The following is a 25218-nucleotide window of genomic DNA, read 5'->3' as shown; positions in this document are numbered from 1 at the left end:
AAAAAAAAAAAAAAAAAAAAAAAAAAAAAAAAAAAAAAAAAAAAAAACATGGAGAATTATTGAGGAAGACACCCAGTGTTCACTTTTGTCTTTCATACACATGTAAAATATCTTTACATAATTCAATTTTATTTATGGCTCAATGGCATTTAACAATTAGTTTGATATTTCTGAAAATTTAGTAATCGTATCTCAAAAGCCTACATGAACCAGTGCCTGAACACCACTATCTACTACTCTTTTATTTTTCTTGTATTTATTTTATGTGTCTTGGTGTTTTGCCTGCATGTATGCCTGTGTACCACATGCATGCCTATTGCCAGTGGTGATGCATCAGAGCCGCGTGGAACTGGAGTTCTGTATGGTTGTGAACCACCGTGTGGGTGCTGAGAACTGAACCTGAGTACTCTGGAAAAGCAGCTAGTGCTGTTAACTACTGAGCCATCTCTCCAGCTCCCGCCTATTACTCATAATAAAATGTCTATTATCCAGTGATTTCCCAAAGACAGTAAGACCGCTAGCACCCCTGTTCTCTCAAGCTATCCTTGTCAGAGTGATAGGGCATAAGGCTAGGTTTAATTTGTTGCTTTGTCATTAAAGGCTACACATTTGATGACTTTTCACTGTTTTCCCTTCAGCATCTCTCCAAGTTCATCTGCCAAAGCTCAGTCTTGACAGGAAATAAAGACATTTTTCTGATTGTAATGGAAAAATGAGATTTGCCCTTCCATGTGTTTATTTATTCACAAGTGCCAACTGTTGATTCTAATGCTTGTAACTGCCCCTGTCCCTCCTTGATAACCAGCCACTAGCTGGGTCACTGCCTCACTGCTTCACACGAAGATCCCCTCTTCTCAGGACAAAGTGCTGTCCCTGGCAAAACTAGAAGGATAGGTCAGATGGTATGGTTTGACCTTACATTAAGTTGTACATACAAACATTCACACACGAGTGTATGTGTATATCACCACATATATATTCACTCATACTATTAATATGCAGACCAACAGTTAAGCAGCTTGGTTATTCCCTTCTCTCTTGCTTCCAGGAACTTCCCTTATTATCCCTATTGAGCTGTGGATCCTACCAATAGCACTAAATGAGAGTGGTGCTTCCTGCAGCTGCTGCTGTGGTGCTGCATGGGCTGGAGTGGCCACAAGTCAGGGGCTCAAGCTGGCAGCTAGGGCCACATCTTCAGCAGCCCCTGCCCCTACAGTAAAAGTCAGAAATGTCCAAAGCTGAGATGCTCATCCCTCGAGTTCCTGAGAGATGGTGGATCAGTACTAGTGAGAGAGAGAAGGACATGGTAGGGACAGAGGAACTTCTACCTCTCCCCAGATCCCCTGGAACTGATCGAGTTACTGAAAAAGCAAACTCCTTGCTTAATCAGGTATCAGAGGCCATTCCTGTTCATAACTAAGGTTCTACCAGTTAGAAAGGAACTTTTCAGTTCTTCTAGCTAGCTTGTCCTTTCTTTATCTAGCTACAGCCTTTCTAACTTTGTTGTTAGTTTTGCTAGCTCTGGGTAGGTTGTTTGGTGGACTTACGTCACCCTCTATTTTAGTACATCTCCAAGATTAGGACAGTTTCACTGTTTCCATGTGGGCTTGCACAAAGAAGGTGATCAAGATTTGAGATCAGCATAAAAATAGCTGATGGCCAGACAGGCTTCTGACTTTGTGGTGGAGATAAGGCCATGATGATAGTGACTGACATACCCCAACAGGAGAGGAGCAGAGCTGCGATAAACCGCACACTTTATTTTGTTACCATCCTTACAGAATTGAGCAAGAGGGGAGCCTAGAGGGTGCACAGTACCCACTCTCTCATCTAACAGAAAGGAAAGCTGAAGCCCAAGGATCTAGGCTAAGGCCTAGACATGGCCACATAAGGAAGTCAAAGCAAAACAGGAACAGGAAACTAGGATCTTGTATTTATACTTCCTGCTCTATCCAATTATCTTTCCCATACTATATATTACTAAATCTGATGGTGTTATCTGCTTGAGAAACCATGATTTCCCAGCTCAGGGGAGAAAGACCACTGATCTGAACGCATGCTTAGATGAGCTATGCCAGACACATCTACTTATTTACCCTGTTCGCTCCTTTTCACTTGGGGAGCTCAGAAATTTGAGTAAAGATGGAGCCTCCTAGAGACTCAGGTCTATGTCTAAAAGCTACATGATCCCAGCAGAAACACAGGAAGAAGCATAAACTCAAAAAGAGGCTGCCACTGCCCGTATTCTTTGTGTCCTTTGTGTCTTTTTTGAGTTATTGACTCAACAGCACTCTCTCAAGGCCATGGAATTATAAACAACTGGCATTTATGATCATAGAATGGATAGATAATGGGCTTGATCACTGTTTGAGGGTGAATTTGTTACTCTTGGGAACCAAATGAGCTGGTAACCACCTAAGCTGAAGCTATATCTGCATCCCTACTCCTGGGGGCTATCTGGTCGTCTCATAGAAGCCTTGTGACATCCGGTCACCTCCTCAGAAGCTGGTTTGTCATCTAGTTTTAAGGCTGCACCATCATTCATCATGGGGCACAGCTACTTTTATATCTTTAATAAATGACCAATGACTTCAATTTGCTTAAAGAAGAAACTTGACATGATCTAGACCTCTATCATTTTATTCAGATTCCTGCTATTTCTTACACCTCTAGTTTTGTTCAGCTGACCGAATCTTGTATATATTTAAATGCTTCATATGATACCTTTTCCCCCAGAAAAGTCTTTCTGTTTGAGTTAGGTAGACCAAAATCTCCTGTGCCTCTTTCAAGGATAGAGTTTATCCCATTGGGTTATAATTGCATCCTCACTTTATCTCATAAATACCTATTAAATTCCAACTACTCCTGGAACAAAATATTGTAATATAAAGCAAAATAGCTCTAGCCCCTGTGTCAGTGTCTGGGACTAATACTAAGTAATTAGAGGAAAAAGTTAAAATGAAATGGTGACTAAAAGGAAAGTATTTCTCTGCCTTTTGAAATGCAATAAGATCCACTTGTAAATGAGTATCTACCATGTGTGTCTTTCTGCTTCTGGGATACCTCACTCAGGATGATCTTTCCTAGATCCTAGCATTTGACTGAAAATTTCATGATTTCCTTGTTTTTAATTGCTGAATGTAAATGTGCCACAATTTCTGTATCCAGTCTTCAGTGAAGGGACATCTGGGTTATTTCCAGATTATGTCTATTATGAATAAAGCTGCTACCAACTTGGTTGAGCAAATGTCCTTGTTGTATACTTGAGCATCTTTTAGATATATGCCTAGAAGTGGTATAGCTGGATCTTGAGGTAGCACTATTTCTAATAGTTTGAGAAAGCGCCAGATTGATTTCCAAAGTGGTTATACAAGGTTATATTCCCACCAGCAATGGAGGAGGGTTCCCCTTTCTCCACAACCTCTCCAGCATGTGTTGTCACTTGAATTTTTGATCTTAGCCATTCTGATGGGTGTAAGGTGAAATCTCAGGGTCGTTTTGATTTACATTTCCCTGATGACTAAGGACATTGAGCATTTCTTTAAGTGTTTCTCTGCCATTTGATATTCCTCTATTGAGAATTCTCAATTTAGCTCTGTCTGCCATTTTTTAATTGGATTACTTGATTTGTTAGTGTTTAAGTTCTTGAGTTCTTTATATATTCTGGATATTAGCCCTCTGTCAGATATAGTGTTGGTGAAGATCCTTTCCCAGTCTGTAGACTGTCATTTTGTTCTGATGACAGTGTCCTTTGCTTTACAGAAGCTCTTCAGTTTCATGAGGTCCCCTTTATTGATTATTGATTTTAGAGCCTGTGCTGTTGGTTCAGGAAGTTGTCTCCTGTGCCAATAAGAAATAAATATAGGGTAGACATGAGGGTGGTGGCCTCGGAAGGCTTCCCAAAGGAAACAATGCTTAGCTGAGGTATGAAAAATGAGTAAGGGTTAACTAGAAATAGACAACATAAGGAGTCTCTAGCCCATGGCAACATAACGTAGAAAGACCCTGTGTCTGGATGAACATTTGTGTGTAGCACACTGAAAGAACGTCAGTATAATTGGAGTTTGAGGATGGCAGGAGTGCATGCAGTGGGACTGAAGCAATAGTCAGCTGGTACATCACTGCAGTTCTGTAGACTGTGCTAAAGGCATTGTGCAAGACTTAGCATATTGTTGGCACTGATTATGTAGGCAAGACACCACTCCTGTGAACTTCTTAGATCTACAGATGAGCCAAGCTCTCCAGGAAGTCCCTAAAGTACCCCTCTTTATGGAAACCATTAATCTTATCATTGTGCTGGCAAGTCTAAGTGAGAAAGATGAGTCCAGACTTACAGAGCTTGGCTCAGAGCCCTGCCTGAGACAACGGTAAGACATTTGTTAGCTCTACCCATCACCCATTTGTGTAGCGCAGCAGCTACACAAATACCCAGAAAAGTTTCACCAAAAGAAGATATTTCTGGGGATTGAAATAGTTGAAGAGCTTTATTTCCTACCCCAATACACATTTTTGATGAGTAGATAAAAGTCTAGGGTGGATCCAGCTAATATATGTCATAGAAAGCCAAGCTTGGTTGGACTAGCTATGGATTTCACAGTGAAAAGAAAAAGTTATTTTCTTGGCTCACCTGACAGTTAATACCCAGTCTTTATGGAGGTTAGTCTTCAGCTGGAAGGTCAGCTCAAGAGTGAATCTCATGCAGACCACATGAAGTAGTGCAGCAGAGAATGAGCTCTGTTAGTGCATGGGGAGATTTTTCTAAGAACTAGGATGATCCAGAAATGGAATTAGGTACCTGTGGTGGTTTGAATGAAATAGTCTCCATAGGCTTATATGTTTGAGTGCTTGACCACCAGTTTGTGGAATTGTTTGGAAGGGATTAGTAGGTGTGGCCTTGTTGGAGAAGGTGTGTCACTGGGGGGTGGGCTTTGATGTTTTAAAAGCCTACATCAAACCCTATCTCTGTCTCTCTGTCTTTGTCTCTTTTTTTCTCTCTCTCTGCCTCTGTCTCTCTCTCTCCCCCTGCTGCATATGTATCAGTATATAAATCTCTCGGCTACTGCTCAAGCACTGTGACTGTCTGCTTTCCACAGCATAATCATGAACTAACTCTATAAAACTATAAGTAAACCTCTAATGAAATGCTTTCCTTTATAAGGGTTGCCTCGGTTCTGGTATCTCTTCAAAGCAATAGAACAGTAACTAAGAGACTATCTCAGAAAATACCTCAAATTTTCAAATATTCACCAGAAGACAGCTTGGGAGATGTTCTAGATGTGGGTTGGTCTATATGATCATAAACATTTCTTTTTACTGTGAGGAGCTTAGAGGCAAAAAGAACAACTTGAAGCAAGTGCTATAGGATGGAAAGATATGAGACATCAGAAAGGGAGGATAGTGCTGATAAAAAGCACTCATACTAAGAACAAATGTATTTAATCTCATTTATGCCATTACATTTAATCTCTCATGGGCTTGTGGACCAGGAAGCCGGTAGGAGGATCCTGGAAACAATGACCTCTAGCTTGAACTTGGCTTTGAGGGGCGGAGAAAGAGTGAGCATAGTTTGGAGGGGTATTGGTTATCCCTTGTGTTAAAGCACATTATTTTCAGAATTTAGCAGTTCAGAATAGCAGATACTATGTTGCAATTTCCGCGTGTCAGGAATCTTGGAGAGGCTCAGTAAGAGTGGTTCTGTTTCCTGAGATGCAGGCAAGTGCTTATCTAAGGCTGGAATCATGTGCAGGCTCAAAGGGATGGAGAGCTACATCTAAGCTCACATGCTGGTGTTAGAGGGCTGACTACTTCTGGCAATTGTCCAGAGACCTTTCCCTACCTTACTTGATGGGGCATATGGCATTCCACACAGAGAATGAGCTAGAATTGATACAGATGTGAGAAGTACATGTACAAATAGTGTTCTAAAAGGAATCAGGGCTGGTATGTAGATGCAGAAATCAACTCAACTCAGTATTAAGCAGATAATCTGTCTAGTCAAAATGGGTAACACTTAAGAAAAACTAAAAAAAAAACACAAAAAACTAATGAGTTGTCAATAAACGCAGGAGAGTTATCAAGAGTGTGACAATTTAGAGTTTGATGATATACTATTACAGAATCATAGGGATATCTAAAACTAAAAACAAAACCCTGGAAACACCACAACTGGATGTGTAAAATAGAAAGGTAGTACTTTCCTGCTGGGATTGTGAAACAGCATAGCCATCAGAAATCAGTTTAGTTACTATGATCAGTGACCACATAACTCACAAGTATTCACTCAGGAGAAATAGGTTCACCTGTTCCTACCAAACATTCATAAGAAAATCACTTAAAATAACAAGACCTGGATCAAATCAAGTGTCTGTCCAACAAGCCGTGGTGTACAATGGAATGCTACTTAACCTCTCTCACTGAAATCTTCAAAACTTAATACACAACAAATCCCCGAAATAGTCATATATATATATATATATATATAAAATAGTCATATATATAATAGTCATATATATATATATATATATATGTATATATATATATATATATATATATATATAGTGTAGCCATATGCTAATGAAAGAAACTAGAGGCAGGGGCGCATGTGACCTATTGTCTTTTTCTTTCAGTGTGTATGTGAATCTATCTTGTCTATCTGCCTACCTATTTATCTGTATCAATCATCTCTCTGCTTTCCATATAATTTTTCTAAAAATGAGTCCAAAGTGATAGAAATTAGGTCAGTGGTTTCTTGGATAGGATATAAGGAATGGACTTCAGAGTGGTGTGAAGAACATTGTATAATAATGGAAATATTCTTTAGCTTTGTTATGATAATTATATGAGTTTATGTACCATGTACATATATGTTTTATGAAAGTTGACTTTTAAAATAAGAAATATGTATACTGTCAAATATTAGAATGCAAAAGATAAGTCACAAGAACAAAGTAGCCCTTGGAAACTTTTATTGGCCTATTTTAGTTTCCTAGGATTATCGATACAAAAATAACATGTAAAACAATGAAGTTAATCAGTATAACTACATACATAGATATATTTAGCTAAACTACTCTAGATGTAGTTTCTACCATATAAAAAGCTTTTAAGTTCTTTACAATATTGATGGCAAATAATCATATTATGAGCATTACATAAATTTCCTAAATAAAATAATATAGAGATAACTATATCAAAATACAGTATAAAACATAGAACTGAATGACTGAAGTATAATTATAAAAATTATTTTAACTGCCAGCAGTTCAGTGTCCAAGTGGGTTCCATAGTAATGGGAAGAGGGACTGTCTCTGACATGAACTGATTGGCCTGCTCTTTAATCACCTACCCCTGAGGGGAAAGCAGCCTTACTAGGCCACAGAGGAAGATAATGCAGCCACTCCTGATGAGACCTGATAGACTAGGATCAGAAGGAAGGAGAGGAGGACCTCCTCTATCAGTGGACTTGGGGAGGCACATGGGTGGAGAAGGGAGAGGGAGGGTGGGATTGGGAGGAGAGGAAGGAGAGAGCTACAGGGGTGATACAAAGTGAATAAACTGTAATCAATAAAAATAAAAATTAAAAAAAAGAAAAAATAAAACTTGGTTAAAATTTATTTTAAATGATAAAATGTTCTACTTAATAATTTTTAACTTAAACTGGAAATCAAAACAAAAATGATAGTCTAAAATAGCAATGCCAAATGGTCATCCCTGAAAACACATATACCAGCAGCATTACAGATTGAACAGGTTATATTTAAAATATAAATGTATTTATGTGTACATGTATTCATGTATAACAATGAATAAAAAAATAGGCCATCAATTTGAAAGAGAGCATAGATGAGTATATGGGTGGGTTCAGAGGGATGAGAGTGAGAAAACATAATTATAATCTAAAAATAGAAAAACAATATGGTACATTTCAAAACATGGTATATTGTTAAAAATGAACTCAAAAGGTAAGATAAAATTAAATATTTTGCAATTAATTAATTTAATAAATACTTTTTGAAGGCCTACCATGACTTAATGGAAATAACTATAAATATATATATGACTTCCCCTTTCAGTTATATGCTAGTAGAAGAACACAGAAAAGATGTAAGAAATATATTTATTTTAGAAAGTGCTAAGTTTTGTGAATACAATTAAATTTTAATATAGTAGCTAGCACATGAACAAAGATGGCAAGGTATTCTGTATATGCTGAAGGCATCTCTGGAAAGTTGGTGTCTGGGCAGTCTTGAAAGAAGAGAGCATCTGGAGTCAGTCATGTACACACTGAACCAGTCATTCAAATGGAGTTTGCCTGCTACAGTCAGGTGTGGTAAAACAGATATTTCTAAAAAGTGTCCAAGGAAGCGAAAGTGGATCAGACATTGGTGGGAAGAAAGGTGGGGGGAATGGTTTGGGGTCAGATTGTGTGCTATCTATAAAGCCACTGTGAGTGAAGCCAGGGAGTGTTAGAAAGCTTTGCGTAGAGCATGTACAAACTCTGACTTACCACTTAAAAGGTACACTCAAAAGCAATGTCTCCTGTAACCCTTCTGCTCATGCTACTGTAATAATACCACATGTGAGTGGCTGAAACAACAGACTTTAGTGTCACATGTGAAGGCTGGACATCAAAACCATAGTCTCAGGGTGGGTATCTGCTGAGGCCTCGCTTCTTAGATCACTGTGCCCTCAGCTGGAATCTTCTCTTTGTATAAGGAGAGTGCTAGAGAGCATTTCCTTGTCTTAAAGGATAGCAGCCCCATCAGATTGGAACTACCTTTGGCACCCCACTTTACCTTAGTTAGCTCTACCTTCAAATGTAGTCACTTTGAGGCTTAAGGTTTTCACATCTGAACTTGAGAAAGACACAGTTTAACCTCCCAAACCTTATGATGTATTTTTCTGTTGTCACAATAACACAAGAATAAGCTTAGTGTTGTGACTTGTGAACATTCTTTTTCCTGCTTGTGGGTTTGTGGGTATTTGCTTGGAGGTGAACTCTAGTGGTCCTGGCTATACTTGAGTTCACACCAAAGGTTAGAATTAGCTCCATACCTCATTTTGAATAATATGGCAAATAATAATTTGGCAAAGCATGGCGCTGGGGTGTGTTCATTTCCTGACGACAAAGGAAACTCAAGAGCATGAAACTCAACCACATAAACACATTTCAAACTTCTGCTTGTTGGAAGACTACAATATTCTTTTAGCCAAAACATGTCACACGGTAATGCCTAGAGTTGGGGGCCAGAGGAGTCAACTTCACTTATCCATGAGACCATGGCAATGATGACAGTACATGATAATTCTGTAGTGTGATGAAGGGCTGGGAACACTTACCCATTTAGCCACAACATATCCACTGTATCTCTGACTGTTTATTGGCATTGGAAGACCTCTCTTTCCTGTAGCGATCCATGTAGCAAATGAGGATTACATCCACAGTAAAAATAGTTGTTCCACGTGGTGTGATGTTGCCTGGTGTGCTGCTAGCATCTAATAATTCTTGGGTTTCTGAACCACTGAACCTGATGCTGTTTGAGGGTTCAAGTTAATTACTCTTTTGCTCTATGGACCCCTGAGTCATCTTGGAAGTAACCACAGGATTCTGGGGTAAATTTAGTGTAAGTATGTAGTAACCCTAGATATAAGACTAAAATATTTTTTGTTTTCCTTACTTTTAACTTCTTTACCTAATCATAGATATCATACCTAGTGTGTTCCTTGCCGCCTTTGTGTTGACCATAATTAATCAAATGGATAAAAAGGGTGGGGTTTGACTGTGTCCAAAATGAAATACTGTGCTAGGCAGGAAAAGAGAATTATTAACAAACTCGTGGTCACTGAAGATTCTAGTCAGTTGAGGGATTCCTATGCAAGAGATAACTGAAGGTATCTTGGGCAGTTAAGACCAAAGAAAACCAGACCAGAATAAACATGAGAATTGACCACAAGCATAAAAGAGAAGATTTAACTGCATCACTCAGTCACCAATTCAATACCTATTTGTTGAGTGCCACCTTGCTCCAGACACACTATTCCGCATATTGGAGAAGAACGATTAATAAAATGGACTACTGCTACTGATATGTATCTCATTTATGGTGAAGGGCACAAACAATAAGCAAAGTAAGAAACACTATGGTATGGTAAAAGATTAAGTGGTAAGGAGAAATCCAATAAAACAAAGAAAGGTGGTAAGATGTGTTGGGTGCAGTTTCAGAAAAGATGACCAAAGTAACATTTGAGTGAAGATAAGAAGGACCATTAGGGAAGAGTGTTCTGCACAGAGTGACACTAGCCAATGTAAACTCACAGTGGTAAAGGCTATGATATAGAAGTCAAAAAATAGTACTAAAGCCAATGTGGGGGAGGGTCAGAGATGCAACTAGGCAGATGATGGGACTGGATATGAAAAGAAAAGCTCAATTTGGACTTTTAAGTTACTGTAATGTCTTAAGTGTTTTCTTGTTTGTTTGTTTGTTTGTTTGTTTGTTTTTTCTGGAGAGGTGAGGTGTCATTGAAGTATTTTAAAGACAGGAAAATTGGTTGTAATCTACCCTTTACAATGACAGCTGTGGTACTGTGTTCAGTAGACTGGAAGAAGGAAGGAACATAATTCTGTATGTGCCTAAGAAAATAATCAAGGATAGAAGAGGCTGAGCTTTCTAAATAACTGATTACCTGACTTGATTGCCAGTGAGACTGGCTACCCACTCATCTTGGAGTTTTCACTTAGCAGCTCCCCACTGCTGGTAGGTCCCAGCAGACACCAGGGATATTGTTACTGGCAAATGCCTACATGAAACAGAGCATCAGAAACAATGACATCCCAGCTACCTATATGTAGCAAGTCTGTGATTCTGTAGTACGTATCATCGTATCATCTCAGTCTCCCCTAAGCAGAATGTAAATGCCATGTGGGCAGGAATTTTTATCTGGTCTGTTTATTGCTCAAAATTTCCAGTACCTAGAATAGTGTCAACATATAGCGGTCAGTAAGCCAATGTTTGTTAAATGTGCAAAATGTCAGACTTGTTGCAGGACCTTAAGTAAGACTCTCTTATGTGTTTCACATAAATCAAAGTGGGCCTGGATGGCATTGATGAGCATTCTAGATTGGCTAGCCTTTGGTTAATATTTAAACTCCAAGCTACCATTTCTAAAGGTCTTTGTAGGCCAAGAGGTGCAAGAAGGGGACTTTAATGGGGAGAAAAGGCAAGGGTGAGTAAGGGCAAACCTGAGAAATGAAGGAGCATGGGTACCGCTGGGGCTGGCAAACAGGTCACTCTCCAGAAATAAATATGCATTGTTCTCGTTGACATACATAACATTCTCATAAATGATGGGGGTTAACCAGAAATGCGGCAATCTAAAACACCAAGAATCACCCAAGACCAATGCCTTTGCTTCAACAAAGTACTCACAGACCTCCAAAGCTCTCTTGGCAAAAACAGTATAAGTAACAACAAACACTCCACTTGAGGATATTGAAAATACATTTTTTTTTAATTTGATTAAGTTCACAAGTGACAACACTGACATTTCTTTAAACATATGGTTCCATTAAGCCATAATATATACCATGTGTCCCCAGAAGACCAAGAGGCAGTGGCTTCATATCCCCTTGAGGTTTATCAGAGTTGACAGCATCCACAGGATGGTTTGCAGGGACCAGGTTTGCTACCAGATCAGCTGGAACCATGCTGTCATGTTTATTGGCTACAGAATCACATACAGCACGATGCACAATTATAATGAGCTTGCTTTCACTTAGTTTTAGTTCCTGTCAAAGGGAGAAGGGTTTTCAATACCAAGAAGGATGCAAATATGTGTCTTCCATCAGCCTTTCTTGCACATGACTTTAATTACATGTGAAAACAATTAGAGCTTATCTTTACTGTAACCTAGAAGGGAATAAAAAGAACAAAGTTTAGAAATTGATTGTCAAGCTCTTGACATTATTTCATTTAATTTGCTATTAATACTAGTAGGTCCTGTTGCTGTCCCCAATTTATAAAGGAAGAAACTTGAAACTCAGTGAGAGTTAAGTGGTTATATACTTTGTAGAGAGCAAATACAGTTCTTAAGCCTATGGCTGCTCTTTCACTGTAGTGTGTACTAAAAGGATGTCATTGACTTTCAAACCCATATGGCAGAATATTTACAATTATAGTGATGAATGAAAAGGATCTATTTCCAGGTCCTAGAGCACAGCATCATAGGAGAGAGCAAAAAGGCAGGGCAGGCAAACTAGGAGAAGGGAAGGTTAGGGGAAGGAGGTTAAAAAAAAAAAAAAAGCTATAAGATGGAATTTGATTCATGGGCCCAGTGAGGTTCAGAGTATAGCTTATATCCCTGAGATATGTGGACATCCATTTGAATGAAGGAAGTCACCTTCACTCTGGGGCTATTATCTGCTCAGGCCTGAAGTTCTCTGCGGCGACGGCCAAAGGCTTCAGAGCCCACATTGGTGGGCACGAAGTTCTCCTTTACCACACCTCCTGATCTGCTCAGCAAGCCTGCCAGCCGATGGGTCACACAGGTGGCAGTGTTGCAAGATCTCTTCTGGGTAGTGATGCTGATATTCAGGAGGGAAGGAGGGAAGGAGGAAGAAAGGGAGAGAGGGAGAGAGAGAGAGAAAGAGAGAGAGTCATTGAGGTTGGGGAGGTGTCTGCCCCATGAGACTATCATGGGAATATTGCTTTCAGAAGCACCAATTAACTTTATGTGTTTTTCCCAAACATGGTTATCAGAACAAACAATCACAAGCCATTAGGGGAAATGCTGTGATCACTTTCTTTAGATATTCCCAGGAGCATTAGAAAACCCAGATGGGGTTTTGGGCCAACTGGTCATGGGACACAGCCAACCATGGCCATATAAATAAAAATAAGCAAAGATGTATGAGTTTAGGGTGAATTTTGATGCCACCTCTGAGCCCATTCACGAGGACTGTAGAATCCAAGTCCCAGTCAGACCCAAATGTCCCTCCTTAGTAAAGTGAAAGCATGTCTTACCTGAGGAAGAACGGAGTTTGGAGCATCCAGTCCCAGCATTTGCTTACCTGCTACTTGGCACTGCTCTTGTTACTGCTTGAGCTGAGTCATGAGCACCACTCACCGGACTATGACTGGTTAAATCTTAGGGCTAAGACTACTTCTAACCACAGGTCCTGAATTCCATGGAGCCTGAGATGTGGGCTAGAGCAATGACCAACAAGGCTCAAGTCTTTTTAGAAAAATAGTTTTATTTCCCAAACAACGGACATTTTCAGAAGCAAGACCAAGGAGCTCTGCTAGGAAGCCAGAGGACTGCCCTTGCTCTCTGCCGTCTTCCTGGGTGATTCCCCTTTAGCCTGTGAGTCCTCCTTTCTCCTCACCCACTAAGGATTCCAGATACCACCCTTTGCCTCAGAAAAGCAACCAGTAATAGCCTGGAGAGCAACCAGAGAGGAACTACATGCATTAAATTATAGGAAGAAAGCAGGAAAGGAAACGAGAAAGGAGAGGGGGAGCTTAGTTGCCAAAATGGGTGCGGTGGTTTGTCTCCAAGTCCTTGGCCATATCCCTTTTCTTGCCAGGTGCTCCAACCCCGATTGCAGTTTGGGGGAAGGTGTGAAACTTGTTGAGGTCTTGTGTGTATGTACCCAGCATGCAGGTACTTAGATTCCCACACCGCTTAGATCTGGGGCTGTCCAAGCTGCAGGGAAAAGACATGCGAAGGAGTACCATGCAGGAGGGGCTGACCCTGTAGGCAGTCAGCAGGTTAGACCAGTCACAGGACTGGAAGTTGGTCAGTTCATACATTCACTATATATTGGGAAAGCTTGGGGTGTGGTGGGTCAGGACAGTGTCGGGAAGGGCAGAGGAAAGGGTGACTTTTTTTTTTTTTCTGGCATTCCATGTGCTGTTCAATCTTTCATGTGTGGCAGGGCATTTCTCAGGGTGGATGCAGGTTACATGCTTTTCCTTGGGTAGTGCTGGGGCCAGGCCAGGGCTGGTCTGTTTCCAGGCTGGGGCACACAGGGAGGCAGGGGTGGGGAGGGGTGCTCTCCTTGGCCCTGTGACCACTATCATATCTCTGCAGAGGTCTCCAGACTTTAGGCTCTCCCTTTACCGGTTTAACTCATCCAGTGGCAGGGACTCTCCGCAGTACTACCAGGCCCATTTCTGCAGTGATTCCACATCTCCTCTTAAGTGCTTTCAGAAATAAAGCTTTTAAGTGTGCTTTAACCACAGCCTCACCAGATGAATTCTGTTGGAGCCTGAGAATAGCTGCGCCCCATGTCCAGCCAAACAGCAACCAGATGGCCAGTGTGTCCTCTCCTACCTCCTAGGCTGCCTTCCCCTGGGTATGCTAGCAGGGTGAGGAATCTTACCTGGACCCCTCAGCCTCCTGTTCCTCCTCCTGCTCCAGTTCCCTAGCTTTCATCTGCATGTAGTCCTGCAGCAGTGCAGCCAGCAGGTGAGCTTCCTCTTCACTGAGAGTGGCCGCGCCTGGGCTGCTTTCCAGGGTTGACCTGTGGAAGGGAAGGAAAGCTAGCACCGGTTCTTGATTCCCTGCCTGCCTCTGCCCCAGAGAGGCTCGAGCTGGGGTCCTCCTGGTGGTGCACCAGGGCCACTTTAGGAATTTCACAGCTTAACTGATAAGTGCAGCCATAATTACAAAAAATGAAAGCACAGTTAGTGTTGAATTTAAAATGGAGGCTCATTTTAATAAATACATTTTGTAAGTAGAGGAGAAATAGAACAACAGATCATAAGTTAGAGTCAGTAATATTTATTGGCAAGTTACCAGATTAGAGTGAAATTCGTATCTCGTGAGGGCTAAACTGAATAAACAGATTTGACTAGTGATACCAAATTTGGGGAGAAAAGCAGCCAAAGCATTTTGTTAGTTAAAGGACTACTTGAAATTTATAATGTGGGGTACTATACATCCTGTCGTTGCTTAAAAATTGTATATTTCCATCTTTATATCAGGGAAAGGTTGTAGTGAACTTGCATGTATATATAAATATGTATATATATATATATATATAAATTCCTCAAGAGAGTTAGTTTTTAAATATTGGTACTCTACAGCTAACTGACAGGAAGTTGTCCAATCCCTGGACAGTAGCGCTCCTGTCTTTAGACTTACCTGAAAGGCACTGCATGGAGGCTGCATGCCTGGTACAGGAGCAAGATGCTGATAGCCAGAAGAGGGGAGAACTTCAGAAAGCCCATGATGCCTCCCTGCAAGAGAAAAACGGCATCATATTTGCTTGTTTCTTTGGACCAGTTCAAAGTCTATGAGCCCACGGACTTCACCTTCTGTATGCTTCTGCCTGTGTCTCCCTGACATGTCGGCTTCGCGCTGATAACTACCTTTCTCGTCACGTTTGCTTCCTTATTGACAAAGAAGACTGCAAGGTCCAGTGGGCTTGCAGCCTATATGGTTTGGAAAGAGTCTTAGCCCTACAGGTGGAGGATAGTGGGGAGTGTGTGTGTGTGTGTGTGTGTGTGTGTGAGAGAGACAGAGAGAGACAGAGAGAGCTAAGCTACCTCACAGGTAAATAAAACAATTGGTCAGTCTCAAGGAGTCAAGGAATCCTAGGGGCTTCCTGTCTCCACATCTGTTTTCATAGGGAAGTATAGAGCTAGCTTTTGCAGATACCCAAGGATGTGAGAAAGAAAGCCTATAGAGAGGGGTTCTCTGCCTGGCAATCTGAGAGAAACCGAAAGCTGCACTGCTCAGCTGCTCCACCCTCTGGCAACTCAGTCCGCTGCAAGAACCAGTCTAAAGTTCCGGGCCCAAGACACTCTCTGTAATACCAGGGTCCCAAATCCGGGTTTGCAGTTGCGGCTCATGTTCGCTACAAGCTGGCGCTTGGCTCAGACTCCGGACCAATTTCTCAGGAATCCTGAAAGAACCACCTGAGCAGAGACACTTCCGACTGCGTGCGCGATGCCTAGGAGCTGGAGAGACCCTAGACTGGCGGATCAGGTGTGCAGAGGGAGAAAGGTGAGACTGGAACCCGCGCTCCAGGGAAACAGGAGGCAAGCTCTGTGGACCAGTTCTGTCGGGTTCTACCTGAATCGGGGTCTGGCACGAGCCACAGGCTGACAAGAGACCGGGACTGTCAGGGAAAACAAACTAAGGAGGACTAAAAGCGAGAGCGGGAGAGAGGAAAAGGAGATGGAGAGTAAAGTAGGACAACACACCCGAGCAGGAGTCTCAGGGCTCACCTGGTAAGGGGTGGTTTGGAGCAGAGGCTGCGGGGTCCTGATGGAGCCGGGCCGGGCGGAGGATGCGGTGTGGTGACTCCTGAGCTGGACAGCGGCTCCAGTACCTCCCAGCGCCAGCAGCTGCTCTTATTCTTGCCGCGGTGTGTCGGGAGGGGTCCCGGGGCGCCAGGCAGCCAATGGGTGCAAGGGCCCCGTGCCCCAGACAGATTGCGTCACCTCGGTACTTCCAGAACCCAGAACATCTAGCAAGATGACACTGTTTGAATTTGAATTGAGGTCATTGATGGAAGTGTGTGTGTGTGTGTGTGTGTGTGTGTGTGTGTGTGTGTGTTGGTGGGGAGGGGTTAGGGGATCAATGAGAAATACGCTTAAAATTAGTGGGAATTTGGAGGGCTTTTTGACATCAAGATAAATTTCATCTCTTCTTTCCGTCTTGACTTCGAGCATACCCCGACTCCAATTTCTGCATTATGGAGAGTAGGGCTCAGAACCTCAGGCACGCCTGGCTTCTTGTTTGACTCTAATCATACCCCTACCCTAACCCTCTCTTATGCCCCCGCCCCCCACCCCTGCGCCATTAGCTAGGAGTGAGTTTAGTGCGCCTTTGAGGTGGGTTCTTGAACTGCAAGGTTGACTCTAGCAGCAAGCAGCACAGGGTGATGCTCTTAGGAAGAGGTGTTGTCGCTGGACACAAGGATTGTGTTAGACTTGAGCCTGTTGCAGCTGTCTCATTGAAGGTTATGTGACCACAGACAAAAACAAAAGCAAAACATCAACAACACCCTCCCCCTGCAAAACAAAACCTCAAAAAAAACCTCCATATACTCAGCTTTTCAGTGGGTACCAGAGTCCCCTTTTGAAGGGCCTGCTAGTAGTCAGAAACCCAGGGTGTTTCCTGGGTTGTAAGATCTTTCCCGTTCTCCAGTGTGAATCCTCTCTCCTCAGCACTCTTAATGTGCTTATACAGCTCAATCACATGTGTGAGGAGGGGTTCCATACTCCCCTTGGGGCCAGCTTGGAGTGGGGGGTAGTGGGTAGTGGGGAAAGTACAAAGAAGGAGCAGATGCCTCCAAAGTCTCCGTTTGTAGATCTCTTCTCCCTTCCTGCCTGGCTATCTATCACTTTTCATTAGGGTACCTGCCTGGCTAAGGATTTGCACAGCTGCCTGCTTGCTTCCTGCTGCTGTTTGCCAAGATGTCCTAGTGGCATTTGATCTGGTCCCCCCTCCTATCCCTGCCATTAGATCCCTGACTAAAGAGCTAAAGAGCAGACAGGCTTGACGGTGCTGTGGAGATGCTGCCCATACTAAATCTCACGCTCACTACCCTCCATCCTCATCCTAGCACAGAGACTCCCTTCTATTTCCAAACATGTATTCACTCCAGAAAGCACAGCCACTCAGCAGTCTCTTAGGGTTCACACTCAAATCATCCCAAGCCTGCCTTCAAGTCTCTCCGGCAGTTTATCCCTCATTGCTGCAGGGCGCGGGGCTTTCGCTGTTGGATCTCCTTGTCAAGAACAGATCCGCACATCAGATTAGCTTGGTTTGATCCCCCTCACATCCAATCCACCGGTTTAGAGACTCCCTCTCTCCGAGCAATGAGCTCTAGGCGCAACTACAAGGGCGGAGGTCCTAGCGTGGGCATTTGTTGTGTGGGACAAAGAAGCTTCTTGCTTTTGCAGTTGCAGAGATCTGAGCTGAGAGCGCAGCAGCCAGTCCAGATTTAGCCAGTGCCGCTAGCACAGCGGGGAATCTGGGGACTGCGGGGATCCACAGGGAAGAGGAAATACAAGAATCCAGGCTTCGCATTTCCCTAAACAGGGCAGAAATTGGCTTCCAAGAAGGCTCGAATGGCATGGGCTATGGAACTCGCGGTGTAGGTTCTACCAGGTATTTGTCCTCAGAAGTAGAGTGACAGAACACTTAACTTCCAAGATGCCATCAATGACTTTCCAGCTTAACTTCTGCAGCGGCTACCTTGAGGGAATAAGGCGAGGAAGGGAATCCTTTGCACAGAGCTGGCGCTCAGGGTGGGAACAGGGCTGGGAGAATGGGCTTGGGTGGATGGTGACGACTGGAAACCAGAGCTGGAAACACTCTATGGCCACTGGGCTTAGGATTCCCAGGCACAGTGATCCCTGGGACCTGGAGGTGGACACCCAGAATTGGCCTTCCTGGCTTTCCAGCAGCTTAGTTGTGAGTCCTGGCCTGAATTTTCCTGAGCAATTATAAGACAAGCTGGAGACAAGTTGGCGAGGGCTGAGGTGTCTGTGGCGTGCAGCGCTTGGGCCACTGCCACTTGGGGCTGATGCACAGACTCGGAGAGCGTGTGTGTGTGTGTGTGTTCCCGGGCGCGCCAAATGCATCTGGGGAACTGGTTTCTTCTTTCAGCTCCGGAGATGTCTACTATTTGGGGTCCTGAAATTATTTTTAAGCAGATGTATTCTCTAGGAATGAGCATTTCCTAAGCGGAGAACTCACGGCTCACCACAGCACTGGTTCTCTGGCGGCCACTCGCGGGTTTTAAGCTCTGCCCTGTCTGTGCAGTTTCTTTCAGACTTGTGAGCCCGCCGCCCTCACCCACACCATGAAACCTGTAACTGTGAGCTACCACATCCAGAGGGCGCTGATGTCGCCCGAAGCAGCGGAACAACTGAAAGCTTTAGAAGAAGAATTGTCTATAACAAGAGAAACTCATGCTGTCCCTCGGTCACTCTTCGATTTTGTAGGAGTGCCTGGCAGCACAGCTAAGGGGTTGGAAAGGCTGCAGTTCCTTTCTTTGACTACTAGGGCCTTACCCCGTGCACTAGCAGGCTTTCTGCCAACTGTCAAATGCATGCAAATGAATTCACTTCAGAAAATTCAGTGCTCGGTGCCTCAAAGTCCCTAGCGAACATCAGGATATAGTGAAACCGAATCTTGCTGAGTTCCAAACTCTTCTGCCACAGTTTTCCTATTTCTTTGATAAAACGTTTCCAGGACCAAGACCAGGAAATCTTCCTGGTTTCAATCGCAAAACTGCCCTCCCAACCACCTGCTTTTAGGGAGGGTTGGTGAGACCCCTCTGGGTGGATCTCTGAGATATTTTTCCTGCTTCCAGGAAAGTTGTGAGGGAAAGTGCTGATCTCGGAATAGCAGCTTGGTCAGATAGCTATTTTAAGGTTGGTTGTTGTATAACTTTAAAATCTGAAAATCATCTAATTTCGAAGCATTCTAGCTTGGAAAAGGACTGTTTTACAACATTCCAGGAAATCCGAACTGTCATATTTATTCTCATTCATTTCAGTCAGATTCCTGCATGTTATGATTTTGAAATAAAATTATAGACCAAATCTTATAGAAGAATCCTATACCGATTTACATATGATCAAAAGGTTTACATGTAGTATGTAGTAAAAGCTTAACTGAGCCATTCAGTAGGGAGTAAACAGATGCTATCTGGAGAGACTATAAAGACAGAGAGTTCAGAGCCCACATTAAAGTTAATGCTCCTCTATAGTCTACATGTGATACCGACTCAACAACAAAATCACAGCCACTCCAGTGTGGGAGTCCTCAGAGCAGAATCACATTCTTTTTTCCCTGGCAAATATTTGGAACTGTCAAATGAACTGGGAGACTTCTGATGAAGTTTGGTTGTCCTGGTTTAAAATGGCAGGAACCAAAGCTTTGGTCACCGAGATCACTGAAGAACAGAACTGATTTTGAATGTTTCCTGAGGTACCTTTAGAACCTATTAAAGCATAAGGCAAAATGAAATGGCTGGCAAAGAAGCAGAAATAGCCATGAAGCAGCCAAAGTGTCCACTGATGGATGAATGAAAAAGAAAAAAATAGTTCTATCATATACATTATATAACATGCATGTGTATTTTATAAATGCCGCACATATATTTATAGATAACACATATGTTATATAGACAATATATACATGGCTCATCCTTAAAAAGAAGGAAAACTTGTCATTTGAAACTTGGTTTTCTGTAACTCTCAGTTATAGCAATACTGCATTGTCCACAGGAAGAAAGAGTAAGAGAAATAAAGCAGGCACCAAAAGCCAAATACTTTATTACCTCACTTGCATGTATAATTTATAAAAACATTGAACTCAAGTAACAAAGCACAGAATTGAATCCTGGGGAAAGAGGTGGAAGTAAAGGGTCTAGGGACCTTTGAGTTGTAAAGTGGCTAAGTTCCAAAGACCCAGTCATACAGAATAGTGACTACAGATAATAACAATAATTATACTTGAAATTTGCTAAGAGATTAGGACTTACGTGCTCCCATCATAAACACACATACACACACACGCAGAAATAGTTGTGAGGGATGAATTTATTAATTAGCTTAATTGATAATCATGTTACGGTATCTATGTATATAAAAACTCATTTTGTATATTTTTAAAAATAAAACACTTTAATATATGGAAGCATAAAAATTTAGAGAAAAGATAGAGAAGTGAACCATGATCTTTTGTGGAGGTCTTCAGAGCAGATGCATCTGTGTAGATACAATTTATCTAATACATATTGCATGTATGGTAAGCACTAACATTATATAAAATATATTGAAGTTTAAAAAAATACAAAATGTTATAAATATCCAAACTTGAGCCAGTAGGGTAGGTCATGGGTAAAAGTGATTTCTGTGCCAGCCTAATGATCTAAATTCATTTCCTGGAACCATGGTGAGGGCAGAAATGGTTTTGAAAATTGTCCTCTAGCTTCTGTGTGTACAGTATAACATGACACCTACACTCACTCACTATAATAAATAAAATAAAAATATTAAAACTACATTCAATTCCATCTGTGTGTCACCAACTATATTTTCTTTTATAGTCTCAGCAGCTTATCAAGATAACTTGTATTGTCTGTAGACAAAGGAATAGCAAGAGTGTTTGTCTAGAATTAATTCTATTTTCTAGGATTCTTTTCAGTACTTAAATGTCAGGACATGGCTTATCAGTTTGCCATATCAGGCAGGAGGTCTGGGTCCTTGGATCTAGGGACAGACTCAGAAGAAGATATAGTTATGTCTGTCCTCCTCAGGGCTAATGTGATTTGTGGTGAGAGGCTCAGTGACCAAGCATAAATCATTTATAGTTTCTGGACCAACATTTAGGAGATTGACAGTTTTACAGCAAGAAAGTAAATATTGATGCTACCACTTACAATAAATAAGTTGCTGAAGAATAAAAGCCAAGTTAAATTCATTAACAATACTCTCAGAATAAATTTAAATACTTTAGAGCTCACTTAACTTCTCATGTGTAGTATGATATGTTGCTTCTCTTTGTCTAAAACTGTGGATGAAATCACAGAATGATTGATTTGGCCAATGGAGGTCATGTGTTTACTGGGGACAGAGTTAGTAGAAAGCGCTGTGAGTTAGGAGACATGGTTCCCATTTCTATTCCCACCTAAACGGAGATGACTGAGCTAGTCCAGTTTCCACATTCATTTTATGACTGTATTGGGATGAAAGCCTCAAATTCCCATCTGATTCTGACATCTTATAAATGGGTCGAGAACTTCATGGAATCTTAATAATACTTTCTTGGGTTTCTTCTGCGTGATGAAGGAGATGGGGATGTGGCTCAGCAGTTAAGAGCACTGGCTGTTCTTCCTGGGTTCAATCCCTAGCACTCACATGGCAGCTCACAGTTGTCTGTAACTCCAGTCCCATGAGGATCCAATGCCCTCTTCTTCTGGCCTCCATGAGTACTGCATACATTTGGTACACAGACACACATGTAGACATAACATTCATACCCATAAAATAATAATAATAACAATAATAATAGAAATTGCCTTGTGAAGGACAGCTGAAGAAATCAACACAAAAGATGAAGGGAATGGCCTTCTGAGGATGACATAACCAGAAAAGATGTTGTCTTCTCTCATGTGAAGAATAAATACTTTTCAGAAGACATAAGAGGAAACGAAAAATGAATATATTTGTTCTTGTCTCATTGGCACCAAAAAATGTAATAGTGTTTTGTGACAGGGAGACAGAAAGCATGCCAGCTGGAGGGCAGTACTGTTATCTGCCTCATGAAAAACTACAGCTGACTCCTGGTCCTGTCTGGTGCCTTGTCCTTCTGTAACCTATCAGCAGCAGCTCTGCAGTATGGCTTCCTGCTGTATCCACCAAGAACCCAAAGCACACCTGTTAGGCTCCTGAGAATCAGCTCTGAAAATGACTCCTCAGATGACTCCTCAATGGAGGAATGAAGAGTTTAACTTTTAGTCAGTCTTTCAAGAAATACTTAAGGAATAATTTGGTTAGGAGATAAATCAATTGATGTGCATAAGGAAATAAATTAAGGAATAGATATAAACATGAAATGCATTTTAGAAGGGCTGTGAAATGTAATTATGCATGATTGGAAATACACTGTTTGATTTATTAGTAGAAACAGAATGAAATAAATAAGTGAGGGCTCAGATGATGGGAGAGTTCATTTTGTTACCAAAAAAGTGAAAAGAAAAATCCAACCAGCTAACTAGACTTGAATGACAATGGGTCACCCCAGTGAGGCTTTGTGTTGATTCACTTCTTTGTGTTGATTCACTATGGGAAGAAAGGCCAGGTGCAACTGAAGCAAACAAGTAAAGTTGTCCTCGATCTTCAGAGTGGAGGGCAGAATCTTACAAGTGGAGGGCAGATTTTATAAAAGCAACAAGGATGCTAATGCAGAGTTTTGACCATCTTGGGCCAGCTCCTTAGTGTCCTGCTGCTATTCTGTGAACAAATAAATCTAAACACTTTCAGATTGCCTGGCTTCTTTTGATCACTCTTCACCTTTAACGGAAAGGACTCTGAATTGGGAACAATAGAGTCTATTCTCTGGCAGCTGAGGGAGTTCAGGTCTAAGGAAAAAAGAGGTGGGACTTACTAAAAATGTGTGGTATCTTAGGGAGACAAGCCCATACAAATTAGATAACAAAAAATATCAAATAATATACTTAGTAAATATGTAAACTAGTTGCCTTTGCTGCTGTAATGAATTTCTATAACTTATATAACCTAAAACACTATAAATTTGTTATTTTACAATTCTGTAGAAGTCCATCTCACAGGGGTCTCACTAGACTGAAATGTTTGAGGGACTGTGGAGGTCTAGGGGAATCCATTCCCAGCCTCTAGAAGCCAACCACAATCCTAACTTGTGACCTACTTCTTCCATCATCCAAACAGAGCTGAGTGCTTTTCATGTCATATTACTCTGACCTCCTCCTCTTCTGCTTCCATTTCCTGTTAGCCAGAGTCCTTGTGATTTTAACTAGGGCCAACTTCTGAATAACCCAGTATGACCTTTCCATTACAAAGTCTTCCATTTAATTACATATTCAAAGTGCCCCCTTCTTCCTGTTTTGTTTAGGAATCATGATGTGATGCTTTGGAGAGGACATTATTGTGCCTGCTATAGTAAGCACAGGTTGGGTTGATTGACAAGGACTGTGTACCATAGAGGCTTAAAGAACCAGATGCTATAGTATGGAGCACTGGAAGAAGACTCCTAGAAAAGGTGGAACTAGAACTATTAAATGACCAAACAGGAAAGGTTGCATCCACTGGGGAGGGACCGGATGTGAAGAACCAGCTTATATCAGCTGTTGTTCTCTTTGCCTCTTCACTCATTCTTCAGCTAGACAATGTCTAAAAATGATTTACTGTATAGGGTTTGTTCTTTTACCAACTTCCAACTTGTTATGTGTTCTTTTGATCTGGAATGCTGTCCTCTGGACTGGATGTTGTCATCACCATCTTAAAATTTCAGTAGCTGTGGTTGATATCTGCACAAGATTTGGGCCACTTAACTGTTATTAGAGCTGAGAAGCAAGAACACCAAGTCATATGAGTTTCAGGATAGATCCAGGAATGAGAATTAGTGGCAGAAAGGAAGATTGGGATGTTGTATTCATGAGGTTGTTCTGACATTCTTGAAAAATGAATGTTTAATTGGCTTTCTTGTAGAGTGGAGCTATCTGATGCTGGGGGGCTGCTCTTCACAACCTCAAAGGCTTTGCTCTTCTTTCCAAACTTTCTTCCAAGGCCCAGAAGCTATTTTAAGGGTGACTTCAGCTGCCAGGAAAGAGCTGAATATAGTGGATAAGGGCCAGACTGGTCATTCTGAGAGGTGGATGGACTCAGTGCTTGACGTCAAGGAATTACTCAGGAAGGCCTCCTCTAATATGATTAAAATCCTCCTTTGCCTCAGACTCACTGGGCTAAGAATGGCTCTTTTCTTTTTGGCTCGGGGTACTGTCCCATAGAGCACAAGAAATAGAAATAGGAACCTTCTCCCTCTACCAGGAAGCTCATCAGAGAGATAGTGTTCTGAAGATCTTTGCCAGGGTATATATGGGGAGTTCCTGTATAAACTGAGAATGGATGCAAGCAGTATGGCTTTGTGACCACAGGCAAAACTGAGTCTGAGTCTTGCATCCACCATTCACTTACTTCCATTAAGCAGACAATAATTTCCCTAACCAGTGGTTTCTCAGCATGCAAGATAAGGTTATGATGGCAACTACCTAGCATGACTGGAGATAGTTCATGTTAAACCCATGGACACATTGCTTGGCATGGGACAGATACTTCAGAAGGACTGCTAATCTTAGTGTAACAAAAGCTTATTCTTCCAATGCCAAATTATACCAGCTTAATTCAGTGGATTAAGTAGAACCATTGCAAACCTGATCTTCTAAAGAAGACAATCTATAAAGTCATTAATTCTCAAAATAAAATTAAATGCCAGGGCCACAACAGAGTGGAGCTGCATCTCGCAGCCCTCTCCAATACATGCCTGGCTATCTTGCAGCTTCACTGCCCAGAAGGATTGATGATCATATGTATTAAACACCTGGCATAATGCCTGGTTGAGCAGGCACTGGAGAGTGGTATTTGTGATCATCATTACAATGAAAAAGCGCCCCTTTGTGCAGAATGTTAGAAAAAATTAAAATTGAACTCT

At 41.8% G+C, this 25218-nt stretch overlaps 1 protein-coding gene across 2 annotated transcripts; it reads right to left on the bottom strand.

Moving 5' to 3' along the window:
• Window positions 1-11485: 11485 nt before the first annotated feature.
• Window positions 11486-16353, bottom strand: LOC129691402 (calcitonin gene-related peptide 1). Of its 2 annotated transcripts, XM_055627533.1 has the most exons (5): window positions 16233-16353; window positions 15145-15239; window positions 14381-14521; window positions 12397-12580; window positions 11486-11906 (listed from the first exon to the last, which is right to left on the bottom strand). In XM_055627533.1, exons 2-4 carry the CDS (start codon window positions 15228-15230, stop codon window positions 12421-12423), a joined length of 387 nt encoding a protein of 128 aa, XP_055483508.1. In that variant the 5' UTR covers window positions 15231-15239; window positions 16233-16353; the 3' UTR covers window positions 11486-11906; window positions 12397-12420. The 2 variants fall into 2 exon arrangements, with proteins under 2 accessions (XP_055483508.1, XP_055483507.1); XM_055627532.1 differs by lacking the exons at window positions 11486-11906; window positions 12397-12580 and adding an exon at window positions 13237-13701 and having other exon boundaries at window positions 16233-16345.
• Window positions 16354-25218: the final 8865 nt, after the last annotated feature.

Source organism: Psammomys obesus, unplaced genomic scaffold (genome assembly GCF_907164565.1).
Source record: "Psammomys obesus unplaced genomic scaffold, mPsaObe1.curated_primary_1811, whole genome shotgun sequence".
Classification (NCBI taxonomy): domain Eukaryota; kingdom Metazoa; phylum Chordata; class Mammalia; order Rodentia; family Muridae; genus Psammomys; species Psammomys obesus.
Note: the sequence above shows the minus strand (reverse complement) of the source record. Positions and strands in the feature narration are given on the sequence as shown.